General features: G+C 35.6%; 2 protein-coding genes across 3 annotated transcripts in view; one reads left to right on the forward strand and one right to left on the reverse strand.

Annotated features, from left to right (window-relative positions):
- On the reverse strand, positions 1-23,566 carry LOC110370931 (glucose dehydrogenase [FAD, quinone]). Its single transcript, XM_021326941.3, has 5 exons — positions 23,471-23,566; positions 21,960-22,237; positions 3,980-4,456; positions 3,510-3,655; positions 1-2,058 (listed from the first exon to the last, which is right to left on the reverse strand). Exons 3-5 carry the CDS (start codon positions 4,230-4,232, stop codon positions 601-603), a joined length of 1,857 nt encoding a protein of 618 aa, XP_021182616.3. The 5' UTR covers positions 4,233-4,456; positions 21,960-22,237; positions 23,471-23,566; the 3' UTR covers positions 1-600.
- Positions 1-24,512, forward strand: part of Flo2 (Flotillin 2) — a 248,356-nt gene that overhangs the window by 69,302 nt on the left and 154,542 nt on the right. The gene's annotated exons all lie outside the window — the stretch shown is intronic.

Below are 24,512 nucleotides of genomic sequence, written 5' to 3' on the forward strand. Positions count from 1 at the left end.
TTGCAGAAAAAAAAACAGCAAAAACGTTTAACATTTTTATATTTGTAACAAAAAACAACGAACATGATACAGACATGGCCTCAATAAGGTAATGTGATGTTATGAAAATATTATGTTATGGCAATACTAACTAAATAAATAACATTACTATCGTACAGTATTAGTTAATATCTAATTTACATATTTACATAATGTACGTAACAGTACAGTCCTTATTTACCAGGTACGATTTAACCAGTTTTTACTGATGTTTCATTGTATGTTAATTTGCCGGAAGTGAATTTGTTCGCAAATATATTAAACAATACCTAAACAGGCTGTTACAATATCTAAACAGGGACCCTATTATGCGGTTATAGTCCAAATTTTACGCAATCAACAATAGGTATATTTTAGAGGACTTATGAATTGTTGTATAATATGGCCCCTGATCACTTCAATTTATAAGCAATTTTTTTTATTATCTCCGTAAACTTAAAATTTATTACAATTAAATATTTATTTTCGTCTTCATCTTCGAATCTTTGGAACTTAATTTAGCACTACAATTTACTTAACATACTGGTAACTTAACGGTAAACAAAGAGTTTTTAATCACTGTCATCGTCTTTTGTTGAACCAGTCCTGTTTTATTAGATCAGCACCTTTCTCACCAATCATTATGACTGCGGCATTCGTATTGCCGCTGACTATAGTAGGCATTATACTAGCATCTATCACTCTAAGTCCTTCTAAACCATGGACCCTCAGTCTAGGGTCCACAACTGCTCCAGGGTCCCACGAAGGACCCATTTTAGCCGTCCCACATTGATGGTATATTGTCATAGATATTGTCCGCACTTGACACTCAATGTATTCATCTGACATGAACTTATGCTGCTTGCAGTTTGGCAAAGGCTTCATGTACAGCCTGGATCCAAACTGCTTGAATGGAGACGCGTTAGCAACCTGTAGAGCTATCTTGATTCCTTCCACGAGGCGAGCTACATCTAATGGATCCTCAAAGTAGCGAGGATTCATTAGAGGATAGTGGAATGGATTAGAACTTCTTAATCTGACGTACCCTCGTGTGTTTGGACGTAACAAAAGAGGCATGATTGTCCAAGTGTCTTTGTTAGCTACCGGTCTGAATACAGTATCGTAAAGCTCATCAGTTAGTCCTAGAACTTTGCGCACGACTTGACCGTTATCCGATGATAATGATGCCGGTGCCATGTGGAACTGAACGTCGGGCCACAATCCAGACGAGTTCGCGTATTTTGTGTTCACAAACGCAATCCCCTCGAGTCCTCCGAGGGTGGTCATAGGACCTCTCTCGTTAACAACATAGTTCATCGTTACCGGAAAAGCTTGGAATCTATTTTGGACTATCGCAACAGGTTTGTCTACCAAAAATGTTAATCCCCCAACTCCTACGTGGTCTTGTAAGTTTTCTCCAACAGGCAAATCTTTAAGAACTTTTATTCCAACCTCTCTTAAATGATCTTTAGGACCAATGCCTGATAACATCAATAACTGCGGACTATTGATGGCTCCGGCCGATAATATCACCTCCTTTCGTGCATAGACGGTTCGCTTTACTCCATGCTTCACATATTCCACACCATAAGCCTTCATAGTCATTGGATTTATGAGGATTCGGGTGGCTTGTGAATTTAAAGATATGTCGAGATTCTTCCTCGTTCGAACTGGCCTGAGGAAAGCTTTAGCTGTGCTGCATCTGGAGCCTCTTCTTATCGTTCCTTGAGCAATCATGAATCCTGTCTGTTTCTCGCCGTTAATATCTCTGTTCTCGTATCCTATTTCGACACCAGATTCTACAAAAGCAGCTACTAGAGGCGTTCTCCAGGGGGCTTCTTGGACAGTGAGATATCCTCCCCTCCCGTGGTACTTGCTCTTTGCTAAGTAAGGGTTTCTGTTGTCTTCAGACTTGATAAAGTACTTGAGCACATCTTGGTAACCCCAGCCGGGGTTGCCGAAGGATTCCCATTGGTCGAAGTCGTATCTGTTGCCTCGCACGTAGACCATGTAGTTGAGCACGCTTGAGCCGCCGAGTACCTGGAAATTAGTTTTTTTTTTAAATTAATAAATATTGAAAATAAAATACCTGCACGGGTTGAAAAGATTCGTCGTATTTTATTTTATTATATATGTGGAAAGACTATGCAAGAATTTAAAAAGTTTAAAGCAATGAGTGTTGTATCTTTGATGAGAGATTTGCTACCATCATTCATGAAGGCGCTTTAGAAACAATATCGTCTAACCTCATACCAAATACATTAGCTTTAGCTTTTTTAATAGCATTAGCTTTTTATTTCTCAAACTCATGACAAAACAAATGTTCTATTTTTCTTATTGTATGTATTCTGTGTAATTTGTACATAAACTGTTAAATAAATAAAATATGACATGACATAAATACTATAGATAGTTCAACTCAGATTTGCGCGCGGCCCTATGTGTGCGTCGGCTTGTAAATATACAACTTTCATTCGTGTGACAGTGACGTCGTCCGAGCATGACATGTTCTTATCGCTTTTTGTTATGGGTACAGTCGTTTACGAAAATGTCTAGTTCTTCACGGAGAAAATGTTTAAGGAGTCAGGTAGCGTTTCAAAAAATGAAACAACATTCGGAGCTTTTTATTATTACATTTTACAGTTTTTCATTATTTTCTCATATGTTTTTTTCAAATTGACATTGACTAGTAGTAGTATCTAAGAAATAAATGAGATGAAATTTCTATGATGGATTAAATCAACCTCCTGGATTAAATTATATTGCTTCGCATAATGTCAACCAAAATAAGATGGAAATAATGAAACTCATTAATGTTAACGTTTGAGTCAAATTGATGAAGGGATGTTGGGTAATATCATCATTTGATTTTTCAAGTAGCGATTTAGAATCATTATAAATAAATAAACATTAAATTACGTAATAACTGTTTTTCTTTAAACAGCCGTATACAACCCCTAAATAACTGTATTTGTACCCGACTGTACCTCTTGTCACTCACACAAAGTCAATGTATACGTACAAGGGTTACCCACACATAAGGCCGCGCGCAAGACTGAGTTGAACTTACTATAATAAATATTTAATTTTCAGTATCCCTAAAATGAGAGTAGGTATAACCAAATGCTAAATCAGTTGAAAATTATATGTTCTTTCTGGATACAGTAAACGTTCCATTATTTTGCACCACTTTTCTAAGTTTGTATGTACTTTCTAAATATATCTTAGACACCAATGACTGTGTTTCGGATGGCACGTTAAACTGTAGGTCCCGGCTGTCATTGAACATCCTTGGCAGTCGTTACGGGTAGTCAGAAGCCAGTAAGTCTGACACCAGTCGAACCAAGGGGTATCGGGTTGCCCGGGTAACTGGGTTGAGGAGGTCAGATAGGCAGTCGCTTCTTGTAAAGCACTGGTACACAGCTGAATCCGGTTAGACTGGAAGCCGACCCCAACATGATTGGGAAAAGGCTCGGAGGATGATGACTAACCTTTCCTCTCGGCCAACTGCACCTTCGTTTCTTGAAGCCCAGGCAGGCATGAGGCGTGGGCTCCGTCTTGTACTGCCAGTCCAGCTTCGTCAGCTGCAGGTACGCTGCCAGCGAGGGCACGTCCGTGATCTCGTTCTCGTCAGGACCTGGAATTTGTGGTTGGGAATTTAGTACTATATGACTTACCGCTTAGTTTTGTGTTTAAAAGGCTTTTAAACTCTATTGATTTTCATGTTGTGGTTTTGCGTTTATGGAATTGGGACAAGTCATTAGCAGTCCAAGTTGTGATATGGGTTAGGCTATCCTATTAGGCCAATACCGTTGAAGAATTTATGAATGAATCTAGACTTTGCTTTTTGATGCCATATGGTGACTTTGCAATCTATTTAAGTGTTACTCAAGTGAGCATCATTTCAAAATACTAACATTAAGCTATTATTTTGACAAACAGATATTCGTCTATCACTTACCGGTTTCCAATAATAGTACATTCCAAGATTTGACCTCGCTGAGGCGGCTCGCCACAACGGCTCCAGCCGAACCTCCGCCGACCACAACGAAGTCGTACTCCTTCAAGGGCTCCTTATCTAATATCTTCGCTTCAGGGTCGTAAGAGTTGTAATTGTGGAAGGTGAGCGCTCCAAGCAGCAGTGGTATCAACCACAGCCCTGTCACGCTCACAGTCTTCAAGGCGGTGGATGCCAGCAGTACGTGAACACCCATTTTCGTTTCGTTTTCTATCACAGTTCAAATATGTTGCCAGTATCACAGCATTTGAACTTAGCTTTGGTTTTTGTGAGGACTAGTTTGTTTAGTATTAGTTGGTGAGTTTGTGTCTGTCTGGCGGCTTGCGGGTCGGGTGGGCGAGGGGTTGCGGCTGCGGGCGCGGTGGCCGCATCCTATGACGCATCACAGCGTCTCGTGCAAGTGCGGTGCGACTCTCGAATCTGGAATTAGACAAAAAAACATTAAATAACCAACATATTACAGCGAATGAATACTTTTACGTTGTTTGTCTAAACAGGAAAACATGGCCTTTAGTATTTTGGTTGACCAACAATTGTGTTGACAGCTCTTTGTCAGCTGTTATGTAATACGTTTGTTCATAACGTTTGTTTCTGTTTCAGGTATTTAACATCACCTATTTGTGTTACGTGTTCAGCAGTTCACTAGTAAGTTGAAGCCTGAATGTCAAACGGTACCATGTAAGAGAATATTGTATCATTTTTCATTATTAGTGGTAAGAAAATATCGACGATGACGTAAACTAAACTTCGAAGTCTAATAGCGAGGGAAAGCACAAACAATTTAAACTATAACTACGCACGCCCATGAAATATCGCGCCGATGAAATAATACAAGAACAGAGACCAAGCTATACAAAACATTTGTGGGGAGAAAGAGGCGGACAAGCAGTGTCTATTTCCTACTTGTGCGGAAGATTATGATCTAATTTCAAGACATTACCCGTTCCTGAGGCGATCTCGTGAAAGGCATCTCAGATTGAAATCAGTGACACAATATTTTTCAATTTCTATACTTATAAAAAGATCGATATCTTTGTGAGTTAATTGTTGAAAGCCAATAAAAGAAATAATACATTCGACATTGTTATCATCTCATTGATAAAAGTCAAATAATTTTGTAAATACAATCGTTTCGAAGAGTGTTACTTAATCAGAGCAATCGTTGTTATTAGGTTTTTATGTAATAATTATGATGCTGCGGTATTTAGATCATAAAAATCATTTTGCAGATAGATCACAGTTTTATAAACTTATTATGACATACATACGTATCTGGATTATAAACATCAAGCTTTGACAACGGACATCTAATTATTTAGTTCTTGAGTTGTTTTAAAGTGCTCGTCTAGATAGTATGCATATGCAAATATTATTTTTAAAATTGCATGTCTTGCTTATTATGTGCTCGTGCTTATTACTAAACAAACCGTTATTGTAATCAAAGAAACAAAAGATTTCATAATGTTCTTTGCAGATGATCTTCAAATGTTTATGAATCTTGCCTTGGATGAAACTGTTTTACTAATTAAGTATGTCATACGAAGTTAAGCTTACTAAAATCCTAACTGAATCACTTTAGTAAATGAAAGCCTGTGTTATGATTGTGGACTTCAAATTGGTTTGTTTTGGTATTCAGATTAGGTAAATAGTATGATTGCCATATTGTTTCATGTTGACTGTTATCAATACCATCCATTTTTTATTTCGATTACCGAATATTTGTGGTGTTATTTTCGATTACATGTAATTTTGTAGACTCGTTTATTGCCAAGACCTTATTAAGCGTCATGTATTCGCCACACCTTGTTACAGATTTCTAAATACCTTCTTCAATCGAGTTCAATTAATTCTATACTATTATCTTTTCGATTCTCACACCTATACTTAAAGACATTGTATTAATGTTCACATCTCGTTATACCAGAATTACAGATGATTGAGCAATTCTAATGACAGGTTCAGATTCAACTTTTATCGGTCACATAACAAAATTGATGTTCATATTACATCAATTTTCGTCAAGAGTGAGAGTATATCAGTCTTTAACATTAATGCTAATCCGCAAGTCACTTCCTTACCAATTCATTTAATTGTCAGCTGTTATACAGCTGTATTACAGCAATAAATTCTTTAATAGCCGAGTTACGATTATATTATATGGGTCGGTACTTCGGAAGTGATGTTTAAGTTGACCTTTTCATGAAAGGGGGACGGTAATAATGAAACTGTCGTTACTAAGCGAAATATGTGTGACTTAATAATGTGTTAGAGTACATATTATTGTGTATTCAATGCGTTCTTTGTATTGATGTGTTGGCTAAGCAAATTATCTAACATCATAGGGCAGTAAGAAGTAGGGCCAAGCATACTTTGCGAATGTAGGGCACTGAATGAGAGTAAAAGTAGTGGAGTAGTTGCATTTGTGAAGCGTTAATCACCAAACTCAAACCTTCTTATGTATGTATGCAAGAAAAGTACTCTTAATGGCATTATACCTACTCTGCAAGAGTGTCTGATTAAAAGCATAAAACTGCTTCTAGCCAATTAGCAACTACAGTGCCTTAATTTTCTCTGACTGTGGTTTCTTTTAATACGTGAACGTGTAAAGTCTCAACGTGCTTTTCCGCTTAATACAGCATGTTCACTACCAAAATCTGTAAATGTACATAGACACGTCAACGTGCACTGATAGTAGGTATCTAATCTCCAGACATAACATTTAGTTTCCCTATCCCATCATATCCTTTGTGACATTCTCGAAATTTGTTAGATAGTATTGATGGGCGAGGCAGTAAAAAGTCAATTAATAGCTCCAACTAATTATAGCGTCCCGTCACGCAAGCCAGCACTACCACTAATTACTTATCGATTCTATACCAATTTGTTTGTGTTGTTATATCTACACTGTATATTTGTTTTGGCTATCCAAACATATGTGGTTCTATTTCTGATTTGGTGTGAATTGTACTTGTGTAATCAAATTCGTCCTTCGAAGCTCTTATTTGTTTGATGTGTTTTTATGATGGGTCGAGCCGTATAGATAGTTCAACCACAAAATACATAGGTACAGAAGTCAATCTCATGTATGTACTTCACTTTTCATGCCTAAACTCGGCGGTCGCGCTAGGGTTGTCAACTTTTTTATGCGCATAAAACTAACGTGGTAGTGGTACTCGTATCTAATTATTTGATGTATTGTTGAGAATAAAACAGGAAAAATGAAATATAAACCAATAATAATCAAAAAATTAATGTGGCATACAAGAGGTTAATAAACACTTTCAACGGAAATTCGTTTGAACGAGATACCGAACTTTTTCAGAAACCGCAATTTATAATTTTGTTATTCATACATATATACTTACCCTACTCTTTACTTGTGAAAAAAATATTTTTGTATGTTTGTATGTTTTTGTATGTGTTGGGCTAGTACAGTCCCCGATCTAAGCTTGCTTCTACATACAGAAACCTTGATGTGCGAGTTTTATTTCGTCTAGTGAGTGACGCGCGTATCTCAAGAAAACGGCAGCCGCGCTCGCACTGTTTTGAGTTGTTTTGAGACAGCGCGTCTGTGAACACGCACACATAGACACCTATGTCTGCGTGACTCGAACGCGCTTTGTATGTAGATTGACTTCTGTACCTATGTATTTTGTGGTTCAACTCAGATTTGCTCGCGGCCCTATGTGTGCGTCGGCTTGTAAATATACTACTTTCATTTGTGTGACAGTGACGTCGTCCGAGCATGACGTGTTCTTATCGCTTTTTGTTATGGGTACAGTCGTTTACGAAAATACTAGTTATTCACGACTCAAAGCTTTTTATTATTAAATATAGTTTTTCATTATTTTCTCATACGTCTTTTCAAATTGACATTGACAGTATCTAAGAAATAAATAAGGTGAAATATCTAGGATGAATTAAATACTCCTTACATATTTTCAGGCTGGGGGTACGCGGACAATAAATAAAAGTGTGGATTAAGAATGTAAAAAGAGGTATAATCATGTAAAGAAAATGTGTGGGGAATTAAAATAAATTAAATTGCTTCGCATAATGTCGACCAAAATAAGACGGAAATAATGAAACTCATAAATGAACGTTTAAGTCAAATTGATGAAGGAATGTGGGGTAATACTTGTCGACATGTACAAAAGAAAAAAGAAGAATACTATAGACATTTTGACATGGAGTCAGAATTTATAATTCATCTTGGAGAGTAGCGAATCCGAAAATTCATCATTTGATTTTTCAAGTAGCGATTCATAATCATTATAAATAAATAAACATTAAATTACGTAATAACTGTTTTTCTTTAAACACCACACACTCCCATATAGCCCCTAAATAACTGTATTGTACCCGACTGTACCTCTTGTCACGCACACAAAGTCACTGTATATGTACAAGGGTTACCCACACATAAGGCCGCGCGCACGACTGAGTTGAACTTACTATACCTATGTATCTACTGGAGGTGTTCAAATGAATGTTTTAAAACGTGGTCTATCTTTAAGTAGCATTTAAATCTCAGGCTCTCAGTATCCCCTTATTTTTATGTAGCACTCACATTATGTGACTCTTTTTAAGGTGGGGAACTATCAGCTGACCCTTGGTAGATTGTCAGTGGACTTGACTAAATCCCACCTTATTCCTTCTAGAACCCTTGTATACCAGAACCGCGGTAACTCTTTCGAACAATCCCGCAGCCCAGCAAGATATTATTTGACACTGAATATCCTCTAGGATACCCTGTCGCCCAAGATCCAGTGTCTTCAAACAATGGTAGGAGAAACCAATGTCCACTGCTCTTACAGCAGTTTTATTTTAGGCAAGTTAAACATTGTCAATATCCTTACTTTCTTCCTTCCGTTCGGTATTCCAAGTATATCATGATCAAAAATACGAAGTTATCATGGAACTATATTAAACAAACAATCTTTCCCCAATAGGTTGCGCCATTTTAATAAATATGTCACGTTTTGGTATTTTATTTCTGCCACAATGGCGCCTCAAGTGTCCACCGCGTCAGAACAATACTGACATTAGCCACGCTTTGACGAGCGTTATTAGAGCGTACAGTTCTGCGCTTACTCTTATATTCGTGCATAACATTATCTTGTAATAGTTATTGTGTTCATGTTTACATAGTGTTTGTTATTATTGAATTCGGTTTAGGTTTTTTTTTGAAAATATTTGGATAGTGTAGCTTAAAGAGTTCTCAAAAAGAACCGGATATTTCAGTTAGCAAAACCTTGATTCCTTACGTGGTCCTTAAACTGTCATGGCGCCCGGAATTGCCATAACGTGCTTTTAGCTTATTTTGGTCAACACTACACTATGAACACAACTTACAAACACTTTTCGTTTAAAATTTTACTCGGTAATAAAATATAAAGGCTTTTTGTATGTTCGTAATATCAATCACACTTAGGCTTTGTAGTTTGTCAACCCAGTTAATTTGAACGACAAAATTAACACAATAGCAAAGTGAATGTTGTTGAAATATAATAAAAGAATCATAACCGGTGCTTACATTATTTATTACGATTAACCTTGCAACAATTTGAACCACTTCTCTTTGTATTTTGCTGTCAATAGCAAGTTATGAAAATTCAAGATGACTTTGCATTGTTGCTTGTCTATGAAATGGTTCGATAAATCTATGACCAACTAGCCGGAAAATTACTCGAATATCGTTTAAAATATGACCTAAATATTTATGAACAGAAACTATAAAATATGATACACTAAAAAGGCTTTTGTTGATATAAAAGTTACGTTTATATTAAGATTTTTAATGTTGCATCGCTCTGAGGCTAAGTGTACCTTTTCTATAAATAATAATAACCTACTAAACCTACTTACGCAATTTCCGATTCTAATCTACGTTAATTATTGAGTGAAACAAATAATACTAGTGATTGATGGGAAAGCGGAACACAGAGCAAAAGATCATCAAATAAATCGATTGTTAACGTAATCGAATTTAATTCGTTTCTGAACGATTGACTCAGTTACCAGGAAAATCCACATGGAAAACAGTAGGTATATTAAATGATAATTTGACTATGTAAATTATATAAGAGCAAGCTGTTCCCCGGTTTCAGGTGGAACTAGTTATTTCTCGCACCTGAATAAAGTAGCCTTTCTCCGGGTCTGGACTATCCGTGTACCAAAAATTTAAACCGATTCAGTAGTTTGAAAGCTCGAAAGAGGGACAGATAAAGCTACTCCTTATTTGTAAGGATTTGATCATATAACTTGTACCTATCGTTGTAATAAGTATTACCAAAAAAAAAAAAAATATTACAAATACATAACCTATTAGCCCAATGCTTGCTGCGAAATAGCCTTGCAAACACAATGAAATATGTTTGAACTTGACCGCATCCAATCAGAAACAATGTAGCCGTTACAACAGTAATATTGGCATTTAAAAACTTTTTACACTATGTGGTATGACGACATACGAGAAGTTTAATATAAGTTCTCGCAAGTACTTATAAGTTACGTCAATTACGTCAATACGTATGCGAGTTAAACGATGAGTGTGCAAAAATCGGAACCCTACAAAAAATGAATTTCAAATACAAATGCTATGCAACAAAATTGGTTCAGTTAAACGAGAGATGATCGCGCAAAAAACATAGTTACCAGGTCAAAATGAGAACATCCTCCTTTTTTGGAGTCTTAAATATGGTCTTGCGAAAATCTTTATACATATGTTTTCCTTTTTTACCTTTATAAATACTTTTTGCATATATTGCATTGATTATTTCCCTGATAACATAAATAAACAAACGTTATGTAAATCAACCTGCTCGCATGTGGCTATCGGAGGCAATGGGTGAAGGCCGTTTCTCGAACTTTCGTCCGCTGACATCTGACGTCACAAGATGGCGTCTCGTTTGACAAATGGCGGGAAAGTTGACATTAGGAATTAAGTATTGTATAATGAAAAAGAAAGATAGTTTTCTTTAAGTTAAAATGTAGAGAGTAATTTATTTTGATAAATAGTGGTGATTATTTATCTTTAATATTCTTATTGATTTGAATATTGGATGCTAATATTAAAGTAAAATTATGTTCTGTGGTTGTAATAATCTAGTAAAGTTCCATAAGTCCGCACATAAGGAACTGATAATATCATTAAGTCATCGGCTTTTATTATTAATTATTTGTTGAAGTAATTACAATGCCGATAATAATGTTGATCATCCAGGTCCATGCTTTCAAATGTGCCAGACACATCATTTCAAATCAAACCTTTTTGCATGTGTTACAAGGTTAAAAAATAAATAATTATATTAATGATATGATCACTATCGGGCCTTGACTTGCCTTCAGTGTCTGAATTGACGTTATTAACTTAATTTTCAGGTAATACAATCATGTCATGGGTAATTTCATCTGCAATGAAAGCTGTCCTGTCAAATATCCATCCAATTTGATCATTATTTAAACTACCCGATTTCAATTTGGTTTGATCCAGGTCAGGTAGAGTCATTGAGCAAATCCAACTACTTTATTTATCCTGAACATAATTATTGCCCCGGTCAATAACCTCATCATGAAATAAGTCCATTGTTGCCAACCAAACCTATACCTTGATTACCCTTTGCCATTTTGGTCTTTAAAAAAAAATGCGTGAACTTGTCACCTTTATGAACCTTCTAGAAAGAAACATGATGACATTTTTCCCATTACATTTGACCATAACATATTTTCTCGTAAATACATGTAAATTGATGCTGATGGTCAGATATCGTAACCCGATTAAGTTTAGTGGCACAATGGGTGAAGGCCGTGCCGAAATTACTTTCACTGTTGCGCAAGAGTCGCTTGGACTGCCGCACGCGCATGCTAACTTGTTGGGTACATAAGAAAAACGCCCACTAATCATATGCATGAGTTATGACTACTGAAGAATAGAGTGATCGATTTAGATAAATTGAAAGATATTGACTTTGGTCATGATTGATGTTAAGATTTGTTTCCGAGTCAAAAGTGTTTTTGTGGCTAGAGGGTATTTCTTAATTGGAACTCTGTTCGAATCGCAATCATTGTCATTCTCGATAAAAAGGGTGATTTTGGTGAGTTCCGTTTCGTACCGACCAAGTTAGATAGGTTATTCAAGGATATTTCTGTCAGAAAAAAGTATTTAATAGTATTGTGAGAAAAGAGGTAATAGAAATAAGAATTAATTATTTATATGTCTATCAGTCTCTATTCAAACATATCTAAACAAAACGACGACTACACGACCATTCATTCTTCATTCATTCATTCGTTCTTCACATTAGCAACTCTAGCAGTTCCATCAATCTGGCGCCAACGCCTATCGAATTGGTTTTGCTCTGTAATTTGACATTTCAATTACCGTTACGTGTTACGTCGAGATAATGTCGCATTGAATAAATTATTTATTATGCTTATGCGCTCTCTATCTTTGTTCCGGATTCTTGCTTGCATAATTTAGATCATTGTTCTATATTTAGAAGAGTCTAGAAAATAAAAATGAACCATAGAGGTGACCGTGCAGTATTGAACAACCTTTAGGATCTAGATTTCATTGGCGTCAAAGAGACTCATTATATTATAAATCAACCAATTCAAACGTCGCGCTATCAACAAATTGCCATTTTTTATTAGATTTCGTTTTATCCCAGTTAAAAGCACGGACTAATCTAGGTCTAATCGCACATGTTTCCTATTTACTCCCAATTGAAATAAAGCATACATTACGAATGCAATGAATGGCTATCAAAAGAGCTAACAATTAGATCTCGTGAATTCTCTGTTTAAGAAAAGGCAGCGGAGCATTGTTGTTCGGAAACGTATTTTGTAATTGTTTATCTCGGTACGTTATTTTACTACAGAACTGGTCCATACAGCTGTTTGTTTGTTACCAAACGCCCTTTGAATGGATCCATGCCGTATTGTGATGTAATCCATTTGCGTGTATTACGTTTGTAACGCAAGCTAACATTATGCAGTGGTAATACCCACCTAGTTTTAATTAAACACTTACCCACTCACCTGTTTTTAAATACACATTACTTTTCTAATCAGCCAAGGTAATGAACCTGTTTTTTATCTAACCTCTTTTGAAATCAATCAACTGGTAAATTGTTGTACTGTCATCCTTTTTTGGGGTTTGATTATTTATTCTGAATTTAGAATGTAGATTAGTTTGGGACATTTTTCTACTACTTTTGCCTCTGCACGTGTAAGGTAATTTAAACCTGCTTTTCTTATATAAAAAAAACTTGTCCACGTATTTGTAAGTCACTATTTAATTTGTCTTCGAACTTCTTAACTTTAAAATATAACAACAAGAATTTTGAAGTTAAATATTTAAAAAAATACAGCCGATGTGAGAACCGACATTGTTTGAAAAGTTAACAGCTAAACTAAATAAAAGTAAACATTACGATAATGATTATTTTGGCTATTTGACTGTCAATTTGCGGTTCCATTATAAATAGCAATTCACTATAAAGTATATATAAGTGTAGTTACAACACAAACAGCCAGAGACTACAGTGTTTTATCCGTCCAAATTGAAGTTCTGTTTCTTTTGGTTTTATTCAATTTACGCTTATTGCGTCAAGCACGCATGTGTCTTTGTTTTATTTTTTGTTACATAAAATAGTACGCACAAATAGTCTTTGTAAGGCTTATTTTGTGTGCGAAAATAATTGATAAGTAAAAAGTATTTGTACCGAAAAAAAAAGAATTTCCGTGCGCAAATTGAGTGCAAATAAAATTTAAATTCAGCTTGATGTAATTATTTCGCCATTTCGGAAATTCAAATTGGTAATTCCAAAAATTACATAATCCCAACGTATCATCATGTTATATTCATCATTAAACCTCGATGCAGTTTTGCATCAGTGTTGCAAACCTTATGTAATGAATGGCGGCTAAGTTGTCGCAATGTTGGCTGCCTTGCAAGGATTCGCGGTCATAGCCGCGCCGTTCCATATTCGAAATTATCGCAGTGGCACGGTCACGAACGCCATTAGCCTCGTTAGTGAATTATGATCAATTATTTATTTTAATTATTTTATGGTTTGATTATTATTTTAATAGTAGCGTATTTACTAAGAAACTGTTGAGTTGTCCCATTAGTTTTGTTTAAGGAACAAAAGGACAGAAGTATCATACCTCACCTTTCCATTTGAACATTTATTCCATGCTATTTTCAAGGTTGTTTTAGGTACAAGAATAAATCCTAAATATATGATATAAAGATGTAATACCAGCGCAATAATCGTAATCCATACAGCAGAACGTATATTTACACTTATAAAATCAACAACCACGGTAATGGCGGTTGCCATGACTACCGGTTGTCTGCGCAAACGCCGCTTCGAAGAGCTATGCCGTAACACTGCCAATGGTAATGTCTAGAAGCATTACATTGAGGCTAGAGTACTTGTTTATTGACATTCTCATTCATAGTCACGGCTATGTTGGAAGATATGTTTCTGTTCTGCGGGATTGTTTAATAGAGTTGCCGCGGCTCCGGAACAAAAGGCTCCAGTGTTTTAGTCAGTAAGAGTTTGACACTTCCTCATTCTGCCTCTGCAGAGGGTAATTTCCCACACAAAAAGGAGATGTATTTACTCGATTGCATAGTCTTTGACAAAGTTGATATATTTATTTTAATAGGTAAATGAGACATCAGACGTCCATTAGGAATGTCTCATTTCGATTCATTGAGATTTCAAGTTTTAGTTTTGAGTAATTTCGACTATTCATACAATTTCCTTCTGAACGAAAATAGTTTTCTATGAATATACCATTATTTAGTGAAGACACTATCACTTTTCGGTCAAGGCTATCATTTTCAATCAGAGTGTAATATTCGGCGTTGGGCGCCGTTATTGATCGACAAATCTATAAGAGGTGTGTCTTACTTTGATGTGACCTGTGACCTCGTATATTATTTTATGTCCTCTTTTCTTTGGATGATAATAAAAAGGAATGAAATGTGTTTTTTCTCATGACATTTACAAGTCGTCGCCTTAGAATGAAAACCTCGGAAATGCATTTTTTCTCAATATTTTTTTATTGCATTTTTTTGGAAGATAATCGTAAAAAATATCTAGTACTAATCCTTATCCTGAAAATTTATCTCCTGCACTAACGAGGTTTTCACTCTTTATTGCATTTCTTGGAAGATAATCGTAAAAAATATCTAATACTAATCCTTATCCTGAAAATTTATCTCTTGCACTTACGAGGTTTTCACTCTAAGGCATCGAAGTATATCAATGTATTTTTAGCACCTTTACGTTCTTGCATTGTCATTCTTAAAGATACGTTGAAAATTGCAAAACTTTTCACATAGAGTGTCAAAACTATGCTCGCTGTTATTTTAATGTCTAGGATAAATCATTTATCGAGGAGACATTCTATGAATGTTGAAATTAAGCAATAATCGTTGCTTCACTATGGAACTCAAAGAAGACCTTCGAACCTTCGTCTTTATTTTTTTTTAAAGTAACACGTTGGGTGCCATATTTATGTTCCAAAAAGGTAGTATTGTAACTACTCTATATTGTTCTCTATTTAAAAAAAAATAATCGCGATATAAGTGTCTATTTTTAAGACTCACCAGTATAAGAATGAATTGTTGTAGATAAATATCACGTTCCGTTTTACTTTCGGGTATTATGTACTAAGTGTAGCGATTAGAGATTATAATATTAATATTTGAGACTTATTCAAACGTCAAATGTTGTACTGGTTGAAATAGAATCCTGCGAGATAATGTTAGGTATTATGTAAGTTTTGTCTAATGCCGGAAGAAGGCTGTATTACACCACCGGGATCAAAGACAACTTCATTGTTAGAAGATTGACATTAAGTATCCTTTCACACAACTGACACAACAAATTATAATGTTAAATTATAATTGCAATTATTTACAAGCTTATAGTAAGTAGTTTTACAGACCGAGTGATAGTATAATTTTTTTCAGGATTCGACGGCATATTTAATTTACTCATATGAAGAAAAGTATCTAGTGTGATTAGGACTACCGGGAAAATTAATAACCCACGTACAAATTGTTTGAACCCAATAATGAAATTACCGTAATTATGATTACCTATTTCGATCCACTTGATTAACAACTTTTTGATACGAGACGGCCGTCCCCAATATTTACTTTCCAGAAATAGAAATTTGACACTATTCTCATACAAAAATTCCTATCTAGGCAAAACCATAGTAGAAAGAAGATTGGAAACAACCGTAAATGACGGTGACATTACCATCAGCTTAGCGCATAGGAGTTACGAACCAATTGCATCATCGGCTTTGGATTCACTTTCCTCGGGCGGTTTAGCCGTTTTGAGGACGCCATTTGCATGGTCCGTCGTCATACTGTTTTATGACAGATCGTTATGGTTCATAACTAACGTAACGTTTTACCATCGCAATAACTGTTTATTGTAGTGTTATAACAATAAGAAATAAATATAAATATTGGTGATAAAGTTTCGGCTTTAAGATCGATTCGTACGTAAATTCGTATTGGTTGTTTGCGTAATAGTAATAACGACAGTTTACCTTTTTTTAAATTCGAAAAATCTGAAAACCTTTGCTATATGTATGTTGATGATTTCATAATAACCAAGAATCTTATCCATAAAACACTCGTTGTTGCTGCCCAAAAATTAAGCAATTTGCTGTTTAATTAAGTATTCAGATCGATCTACTGAGTCGGAAAATGAACATCTGTGAACACAAGTAAATTCGGTCGGTCACGTAGGCGCGGTCAGGCTACCCTGCCCACAGATAATATAATCATTATTTGTTCGGAGTTTTTCTTCCGCACGCGTACCTCTTTAATTTGCAATGATTTAACCTTAATGTTGCGTCACTCAATTGTTTTATTTTCATTTTAAAACGTCATTGACGTTGAATTTGCATGATTTTCACGTTTATTTTTCACTTATGTGCTTTAGTTTATTGTCATTTTATTTATGAAAAGATTTTATCTAAAACGGCTCGCAATTAAGTTAATTAATTAAAACATTTAGCACTTGCTAATTAATTTTTATATTTGCCGTATTTAATTTGTAACCATTTATTGTTAAATTGAAGGCAAATTGCTCGTAACGACTCATCATTACAGAACTGTATTATACAATTACCTTAATTTAGGGAAGCATGAAAAACCCCTTTATTAGATTATATTTTTGACAGCACAGTCGCTGCATTTATTTAACCAAACAAATAAGTAAAAGTAGTTAATTTAACACCAAGTTTTGCATCTTTTGAAAAACTTAAAAATGTATTTAGGATAAAAAATCCGTGTCTCCGCGGGGTCGCGGCGTTTCCGCACACTGAACACTCGGGCGCAGCGCGGCAAATAGACGGAACTAATCGACTTCTAACGCAAATACGCTGATCATTACACTTTTACTTATTTTCATTTAAATTTACGAAATATAGATCTGAATAATTGTGGCTATGAATTGTGCGGCTTTAAGCCACAACTTTGGAAAGCACTTTGGTATTTTAAGTTGGCAAAATTAGAACAATGGCATTAAAAAAAAACATAACCCAAAAAATTCTGATTAATAAGCTTAAAATTACTACATAAATTCTTATAATTGTTATAATTAATTCTTATAATATCTTATAAATTCTTATAATTAATATAATCTCGTAAATTGTAATTTAAGTAAGATAATAGAAAAGTGGATCAACAACCAATTATCTCAATAATAATTTCGAGCTACAATGTAAGGTTATTACTAGGGTAACTGGGTTGAGGGGGTCAGATAGGGCAGTCACTCCTTGTAAAGCACTGGTACTCAGCTACATCCGGTTAGACTGGAAGCCGACCCCAACATAGTTTGGGAAAAAGGCTCGGAGGAAGGAGGAAGGAATATATGTAAGGCTCGTCATTTGTGTAAACATCGTCATATGTGTCAAATTATAGTCGATTTATATCCCGCAAGCAAACAATGGCATAAAATATTAAGTAATTCAACACACAAAAACAAGGTACGACACTATACGCCAACAATTATAATGACAGACAAAAAAGCAAGCATAATACAAAAGAATTTTCCCAAATTGATAGAGTGGTTCAAGTACGTGGATTGGTCGCTTTAGAGTTGCGCAAACGCACCGCACTTCCCGGGTGAACTATTATGTGTTACGTGGTGTTTGTTATTTGTCACTTGTTACGCTCAGGCGTATTGTGAGAACGCACTTTTGTACAACTGGGTAAGTACGAAACATCATTATTCACTTACATATAGTGATCTGGTTAATAATATTTTTTTCGTACATAACCAGAGTGGTGATTACTTCTAAAGTGACTTTAGAAAACTTCTACTTAAATGTAACATGAGTAACTCTGTCAATTAACAATTAAGTAGGTGACATGCAGAAATGAATCTGGAGCGCAGAAATGAAATTCTGTCGTTAGCGGAATATTTGTAGTTTACGTAACATGTGCCAAAGATGTTCAAATGACAGCTGAAACCACCAGTTTATGGTGCCCTCCGAAACACGGAAGAACTCGTCAAGAATACACGGGCCAACCGCGCCAAGCGTTGCTTATCCTTATGATAGATCGATCTGACCGGCTTTGACTTAGCCAGGAGCTCTTCCCATTTTCCGATGACAACACCGAACAATGTAAACATTTATGCTTTTCCAAATCTTAAATACTACTAAAAATACACTCGAGCATACACTTTGTCAGACATTTTTGTATCTACACAACTACCCAAACGATTCGATTTCGCAAAAAATCGTGCTTCACATCGGCGCTCAGTCACTACACATCGACATTATACCCGATGAAGCAACTGTTGGCTTTAGAAAACTATCAAAACACGTTGTAGATATACTTCGTGAACTTCACCGTACATTGATATGACTTTTTAATTGTATCTAAGCTTAATTACTCACGATTGACGGAGCAAGAGATACAAATTCCCTTTCTAAACAACCAAGTGAAGCCCAAATATTAGATAATAAATTATTATAATGCGTAATGATATTCAATAAGATAATATGAAATATTACGCAGTACTCTTCCTTATTAAAATTCTATTACGACGGCGGTTAACAGTGCATAAATGTATTTAAATAACACCTTTGATAATGTTGTTGATTTATGTTTGTGTTTAAGACAATCGAGATGAGATTTATGTGCCAACTTGAACACAAGCGAACGTTTAGAATTGCGGAACAAGAAGAATAACAAACCTTTTTAATGTGATTCTGATTTGTTTATGGTAATATATCTTTTTAATCACAAACAACAAGGAAGGAGGATGGATAAAAGTCATTAGCAAGACTCCTCCTATTAGCTAAACTTTCATACGTGAATAAAATATAATGTGGCAAAGACAAAAAGTATGTATTTAGAAGACCCTTAGTTACGTTTTAAACATTCCGAGTCATCATCATCTCCCTTGTCTTTTTCCTGGGAGATGTTAATGAAACATTCCGAGTATTGGACTGAATAACATGAACATAAGAACAATGTTCTACTATAAATTTTAATTACTTTTTATTTAAAAGTATTTGATAACTTATCAGATATTTTAGATCGTTTCCTCGAAGTAGGTTTATGTAACCTTTATTTAGCTATTATACGAGCAGCTTGCGATCTCAATTAACTTGATTCTTAACATATTTTGCCAAATAAATATATTGCTAAAGATTATGTCAAAAACGCAACAAGACGTTATGTAGTGTGCTGCAATAAGATTTGTATCAGCTTTGCATAATATGCCTGTGCGGGCGCCGACTTCTGCGCTCCCGGCTACTACTCAATAAATATAGATTTCAATTAAATTTATCATGTTTATTAGTTGGGATTATTGCAGATAAATCGATTTTAATTTATTTTTATATACTGCCATTGATTGCTTAGTCGTTTCATTAGTGTATTGTTTAATTGATCAGTTAATAATGAACTCGGATAATAGTTTTATAATCCTTCATTAATTTTAATTAAGACGGTAAAATTCCTCAAGCATATAATAGTTCAAAGCATAATAACTTTTTTGAGGAACTAGAGATAGTTACAAAATCTCGTCACCTAAGACAAATTGGGTTTTTTTATAATAAAATGTCTTGACTTAATGACTTCGCCTCACGAGATGTTAATTTTTGCATGAACTTTTACGTTCGCTAATGAGAAGATTGTGATCGTAACCCGAGGTCGGAAGAAGGTAATTTATTTCAGAACTGGCTGGTCAGCGCGGTTCCGCTCGCGAAAAACTACTACCCGCAGGTACTCCAGCATATAGCCTATGGCACTCGGGGGTAATGTAGCTTTTCAAGAGTGTAAGAATTTGTGCAGTACTTCCCGAACCTAAATGGCCCACAAACGTAAAGAAAATGTTTCCTCTTTTTTATATTAGTTTAGAATTTTAGATGAGTAAAAGTCTAATCTACTCGTACTCGTACCTGCAATTTATAGTGTAAATACTTTTAGATGTTAAACATTTGATGTGCACTTTGTACCGAAATTCAACATGAACTATACTATCACATGATATTTATGTATGTTAAGCAATAACTTAAAAAAATCCGGGTTCATTTTTGTTTGACTTGCGAAATACTGTGGTTTAGAGGTCTGCGCATTCAAAAGTTTGAAAAGGTCAAAGAAATCACAAATCTCAAGAACTAACTGTATCGGTTTGAAAATAATATTTTAGTATTAGATAGCCAATTTATCTAGGGAGACTATAGGCTGCTTTTTATCCGGGCGCGTGGAGTAGATCCTACGGGATGCAGGAGAATTCGCTGGCGTAAGTTCTTAAAAAACAGTCTCAGATTCGTCTAAGGATTAGCCTAACATGGGTCCTTAACTTCGTAAATGAAGCCAATGTCACTTTTAGAACAAGGCCAGTATACTTTTGCCTATTGGGCTCAAATTCTATAACACTAACTGAAGAAACATCTACTTTGATTCTGACTGTTTCCAAATATTTTTTCGTAACAGACTTGACAACTAAAGTTTAGAGTCAGTCATTTATCGCTGTTAGCAAGTCAGAGCCGTTAAATTTCACAATAAGATTGCAGTGTTTGGTTTATTTATTCACTGGCCTTGGCACACAATAGTTTTGATATTATAATATTACGACACAAATGTCTAAAAAAACCAACTACAATAATATACCTACTTAATCAGTAAGTCTGACACCAGTCTAACCAAGGGGTGGAGGTCAGATAGGCAGTCGCTTCTTGTAAAGCACTGGTACTCAGCTGAATCCGGATAGACTGGAAGCCGACCCCAACATAGTTGGGAAAAAGGCTCGGAGGATGATGAATAATATATGTACCTACTTAAAACCTCCTAGGTTTGACAAAGTACTATGCTGAAAACCGCATCAAAAAGTTCGAACAAATTTTAGATAATCATGCAGGTCAATCAGAGAACTTCCTTTTTTGAAGTCGGTTAATTACATTTTGGTCTAACACCAATAAAATTGTGCAATGGTTCATAGCTCGCGATTATCTATGTAAGTAGCAATTTGTTTACTATATAAAACTGTGAGAATGTGAAGCGAATTACGTAAAAACGTTTGTATTCTTTCCGCTATGAAGAAATTTTGTAAATGCAAAGAATGTTACATTTTGGATTGCAACAACTTAATTGCTAAAGAGGTTTTATGTAAAATGCATCTTTTGTTCTAAATATTTTGGAAAATGCTGTTTTTTATTTTGAAGGAGATGATGTGGCTGATGTATTTTTTGTCTATGAGCTTACTTGAGTAACCTTCTGATCACGTGCACTAATCGGACTGTACCCTATATTGTGTATCCTAACTAAGAGGCTAGGTCAAACAACATATTTTCATTACAAGCATTAAATCTACGAAGTCAAAACACAATCTATAAAAAAATATCGAAAACCACTCACCTTCATTTCTCTCGATTTTCATCTAAACACGCGAACTAAAGTTCTACAGTAACTTCACTTTCAAAAACACACCATCAAACACTGATCAGCACTCACTGGCTTTCGAACTCAGTAGACCAGTAGACGTAGTAGACTCAGTAGACCAGTAGACCGAGCAGACTGAGCACTCGTACCCAGTGCAACGAACGATCTCTGACGAGTCGAAAGTAATACGTCTTATTACTAGTATTGTTGTAATTGTTCTCACGCACTGTCGATGCACTTTGAACTTGACGAACCTAGAATTAGAAAAAGTGACAATGTAAGTGGTGTTACGAATGATGGCTGACTTTTGATTTCTATCGAGTATCTAGTGCTGGTAATTTACTAAAAAAAAGCGAAAATAGAGCTGGTTTTGGACTGACATTGTGGCGTTTCGTATCCACTCAAGATTTTTTCAGGATAATCTTGCCATATTTGCTGATAAACGGTAATATTAAAGGATCCGTCATGAGTCATTGAGAATTTAAGAGAAATAATTGTATTCAAAAGTTAGTAACGTGCAATTACTTAATCTATCACTAATTAGCGCAGCCTAATTTGCAGCTTAAAGCAATCAAGGTTCCAAATAAAAAGGAATGTAGGTCAAAACCGTTGCGATGTCATAAAACTGAAGTAAATATATTCTAGTTAGAGGCTTGCGTCAGTAGAATTAAACATAGCAGTTATATAATAGTAAATACGGCTAATTGCGCCCAATCATTAGCCAGCATTATGCCGAGAAGCTGTTGCCGTTATTTTGACGTAACAGGTTAGACACGACTATCATTTGACAGGTCACGCCAAAGCGGCATTAGATCACTGCAAGTGAAGCAAAAAAAGTAAAACATAATCCCATTTAAAGAGAGGAACGTAACTACTACAAAAAATGATAATTTAGAGCTAATAAAGAAGTTGAGGAAGTAATACCCAAGAACACTGAACACGTTATTCAAATAGCCGCAGCAGTATTGTAGTTCCAGTAAAACAAATTTTCAATGAAGCTAGGAAATAAGTTCACAGCTTCACAACTACATAGAATGCGCTTATATAACTTAGCGTTCCTAGCTTTTACTAACTTTAACACCAAGTTAACGAGAAATTCTAAGAGCCTGTCACGATTACGTGGTATTCATAGATGTTATCACGATTACGATTTATTAGACGGTATCAGATAACAAGTTCCAGCCGGCGCGGTAAACGTTCCGTTTGAATTACATGACCTATCTCAACACACGCTAACATCTTACGTCAACCCAAGGGTGAAAAAGGAGTATGGCGTTATGCAATAATGGACAAGATTAACCAGTCGTATTACGCTATGTTAGATAAGGCTCTATTACACCACATTACAGGTACAATGAGTGGAAACGATATAACCAGAGTCAGTCACGAAAATAGCATTTCGATTTTTTTTTGTTAATTTTTTTACCGAACGTTTGAATAGATGAAAGAGATTGAGAAGGAGGTTTTAATAAAAAAATGGAACTGACGGATTAGTTGGGCTGTGTTCCGGTTGGCTCGCGACAGCTGCGCGACGCGACTCCGCGTGGTGGACTGGCGGAGCGCGTGCGCCGGTCGGCGAGCGCCCCACGCGCGCTCCCCAAGCTGCAGAAAATTCGTAATGTGTGTTACGAGGTGGCTTATGTGGAGTTTTGGGTCGCCTGGGCATGTTATGGTTTGTTTGGTGAAATTCGCCGGACAATCTGCGGTAATCGTTGCTTAATGAGTCGGGCTGTGACATTGATACTGATTGCTGTGATACAATTTTCGTAAGCTAAGTAGTGCTGTTAAGGCGCCATGTCAATGAATCACGTGCGCAGAAATGTTTAGTTTTGAGTTCATTTATTGACTGTGAAATATTTTTCATAAATGATTAGACAGTTTGAATTCTTTTTAATGTGAAAGTGAATTCAGAAGCTTCAGCTGAGGCAGAAACTGTAGGAATGTATTGTCTACGAACAGGAAAAGATAAATAGATATTCTTACCAAAACTGACAGTACGCTTCCGATGTTGTCCTCGCATTTCTATCCTAGACAGACAATTAATGGCTGTGAAATAACTCATTCACAGTATCAAAGGAACTCATCTACACATTTCCTCGGTGTGGCAGTGTTTCCGCTAGCTGCTGTCATTTTCTTCTTACTTGTCTCTGGTACATCCTCGTAAGTGACATTGTTTCTTGCGCTGTGAGATTCACTCATTAGTGTTACGTTAATTACAACTTTTTGTATAGCTGTGTGTGTATGACATTTGTTTTCTTTAGTAGTGGCAGGTTTACTTTTCTTAGAATATCTTTCTGGAAGGTTTTGTAGTAGAACTAATCTTTGGGCTGCAAATGAATGCTGCTCTAAATAAATTGTAGGCAGATAGTTACTTCGATGCTTCGATTGATGAAATTAGAGTGTTTTAGAGGAGAAGAACCGCAGAAAATTATACATATAGATGCCTAACACAACACAATGATAACTGGACAATACAAACAATTAGAGACAAATGAATAAGGCTAAAATTGGTATACACGCCAGAAGTTA

The sequence above is a fragment of the Helicoverpa armigera genome, chromosome 22 (genome assembly GCF_030705265.1).
Source record: "Helicoverpa armigera isolate CAAS_96S chromosome 22, ASM3070526v1, whole genome shotgun sequence".
Lineage (NCBI taxonomy): Eukaryota > Metazoa > Arthropoda > Insecta > Lepidoptera > Noctuidae > Helicoverpa > Helicoverpa armigera.

What these genes read in the sequence shown, in the direction of transcription:
- LOC110370931 (XM_021326941.3), bottom strand. Translation starts at nt 4,232, where the DNA reads ATGGGTGTTCACGTACTGCTGGCATCCACCGCCTTGAAGACTGTGAGC. An exon ending in TGTACTATTATTGGAAACCG is followed by an intron (nt 3,656 to 3,979) that starts GTAAGTGATAGA and finishes CACAAATTCCAG; the next exon opens with GTCCTGACGAGAACGAGATC. An exon ending in GCAGTTGGCCGAGAGGAAAG is followed by an intron (nt 2,059 to 3,509) that starts GTTAGTCATCAT and finishes ACTAATTTCCAG; the next exon opens with GTACTCGGCGGCTCAAGCGT.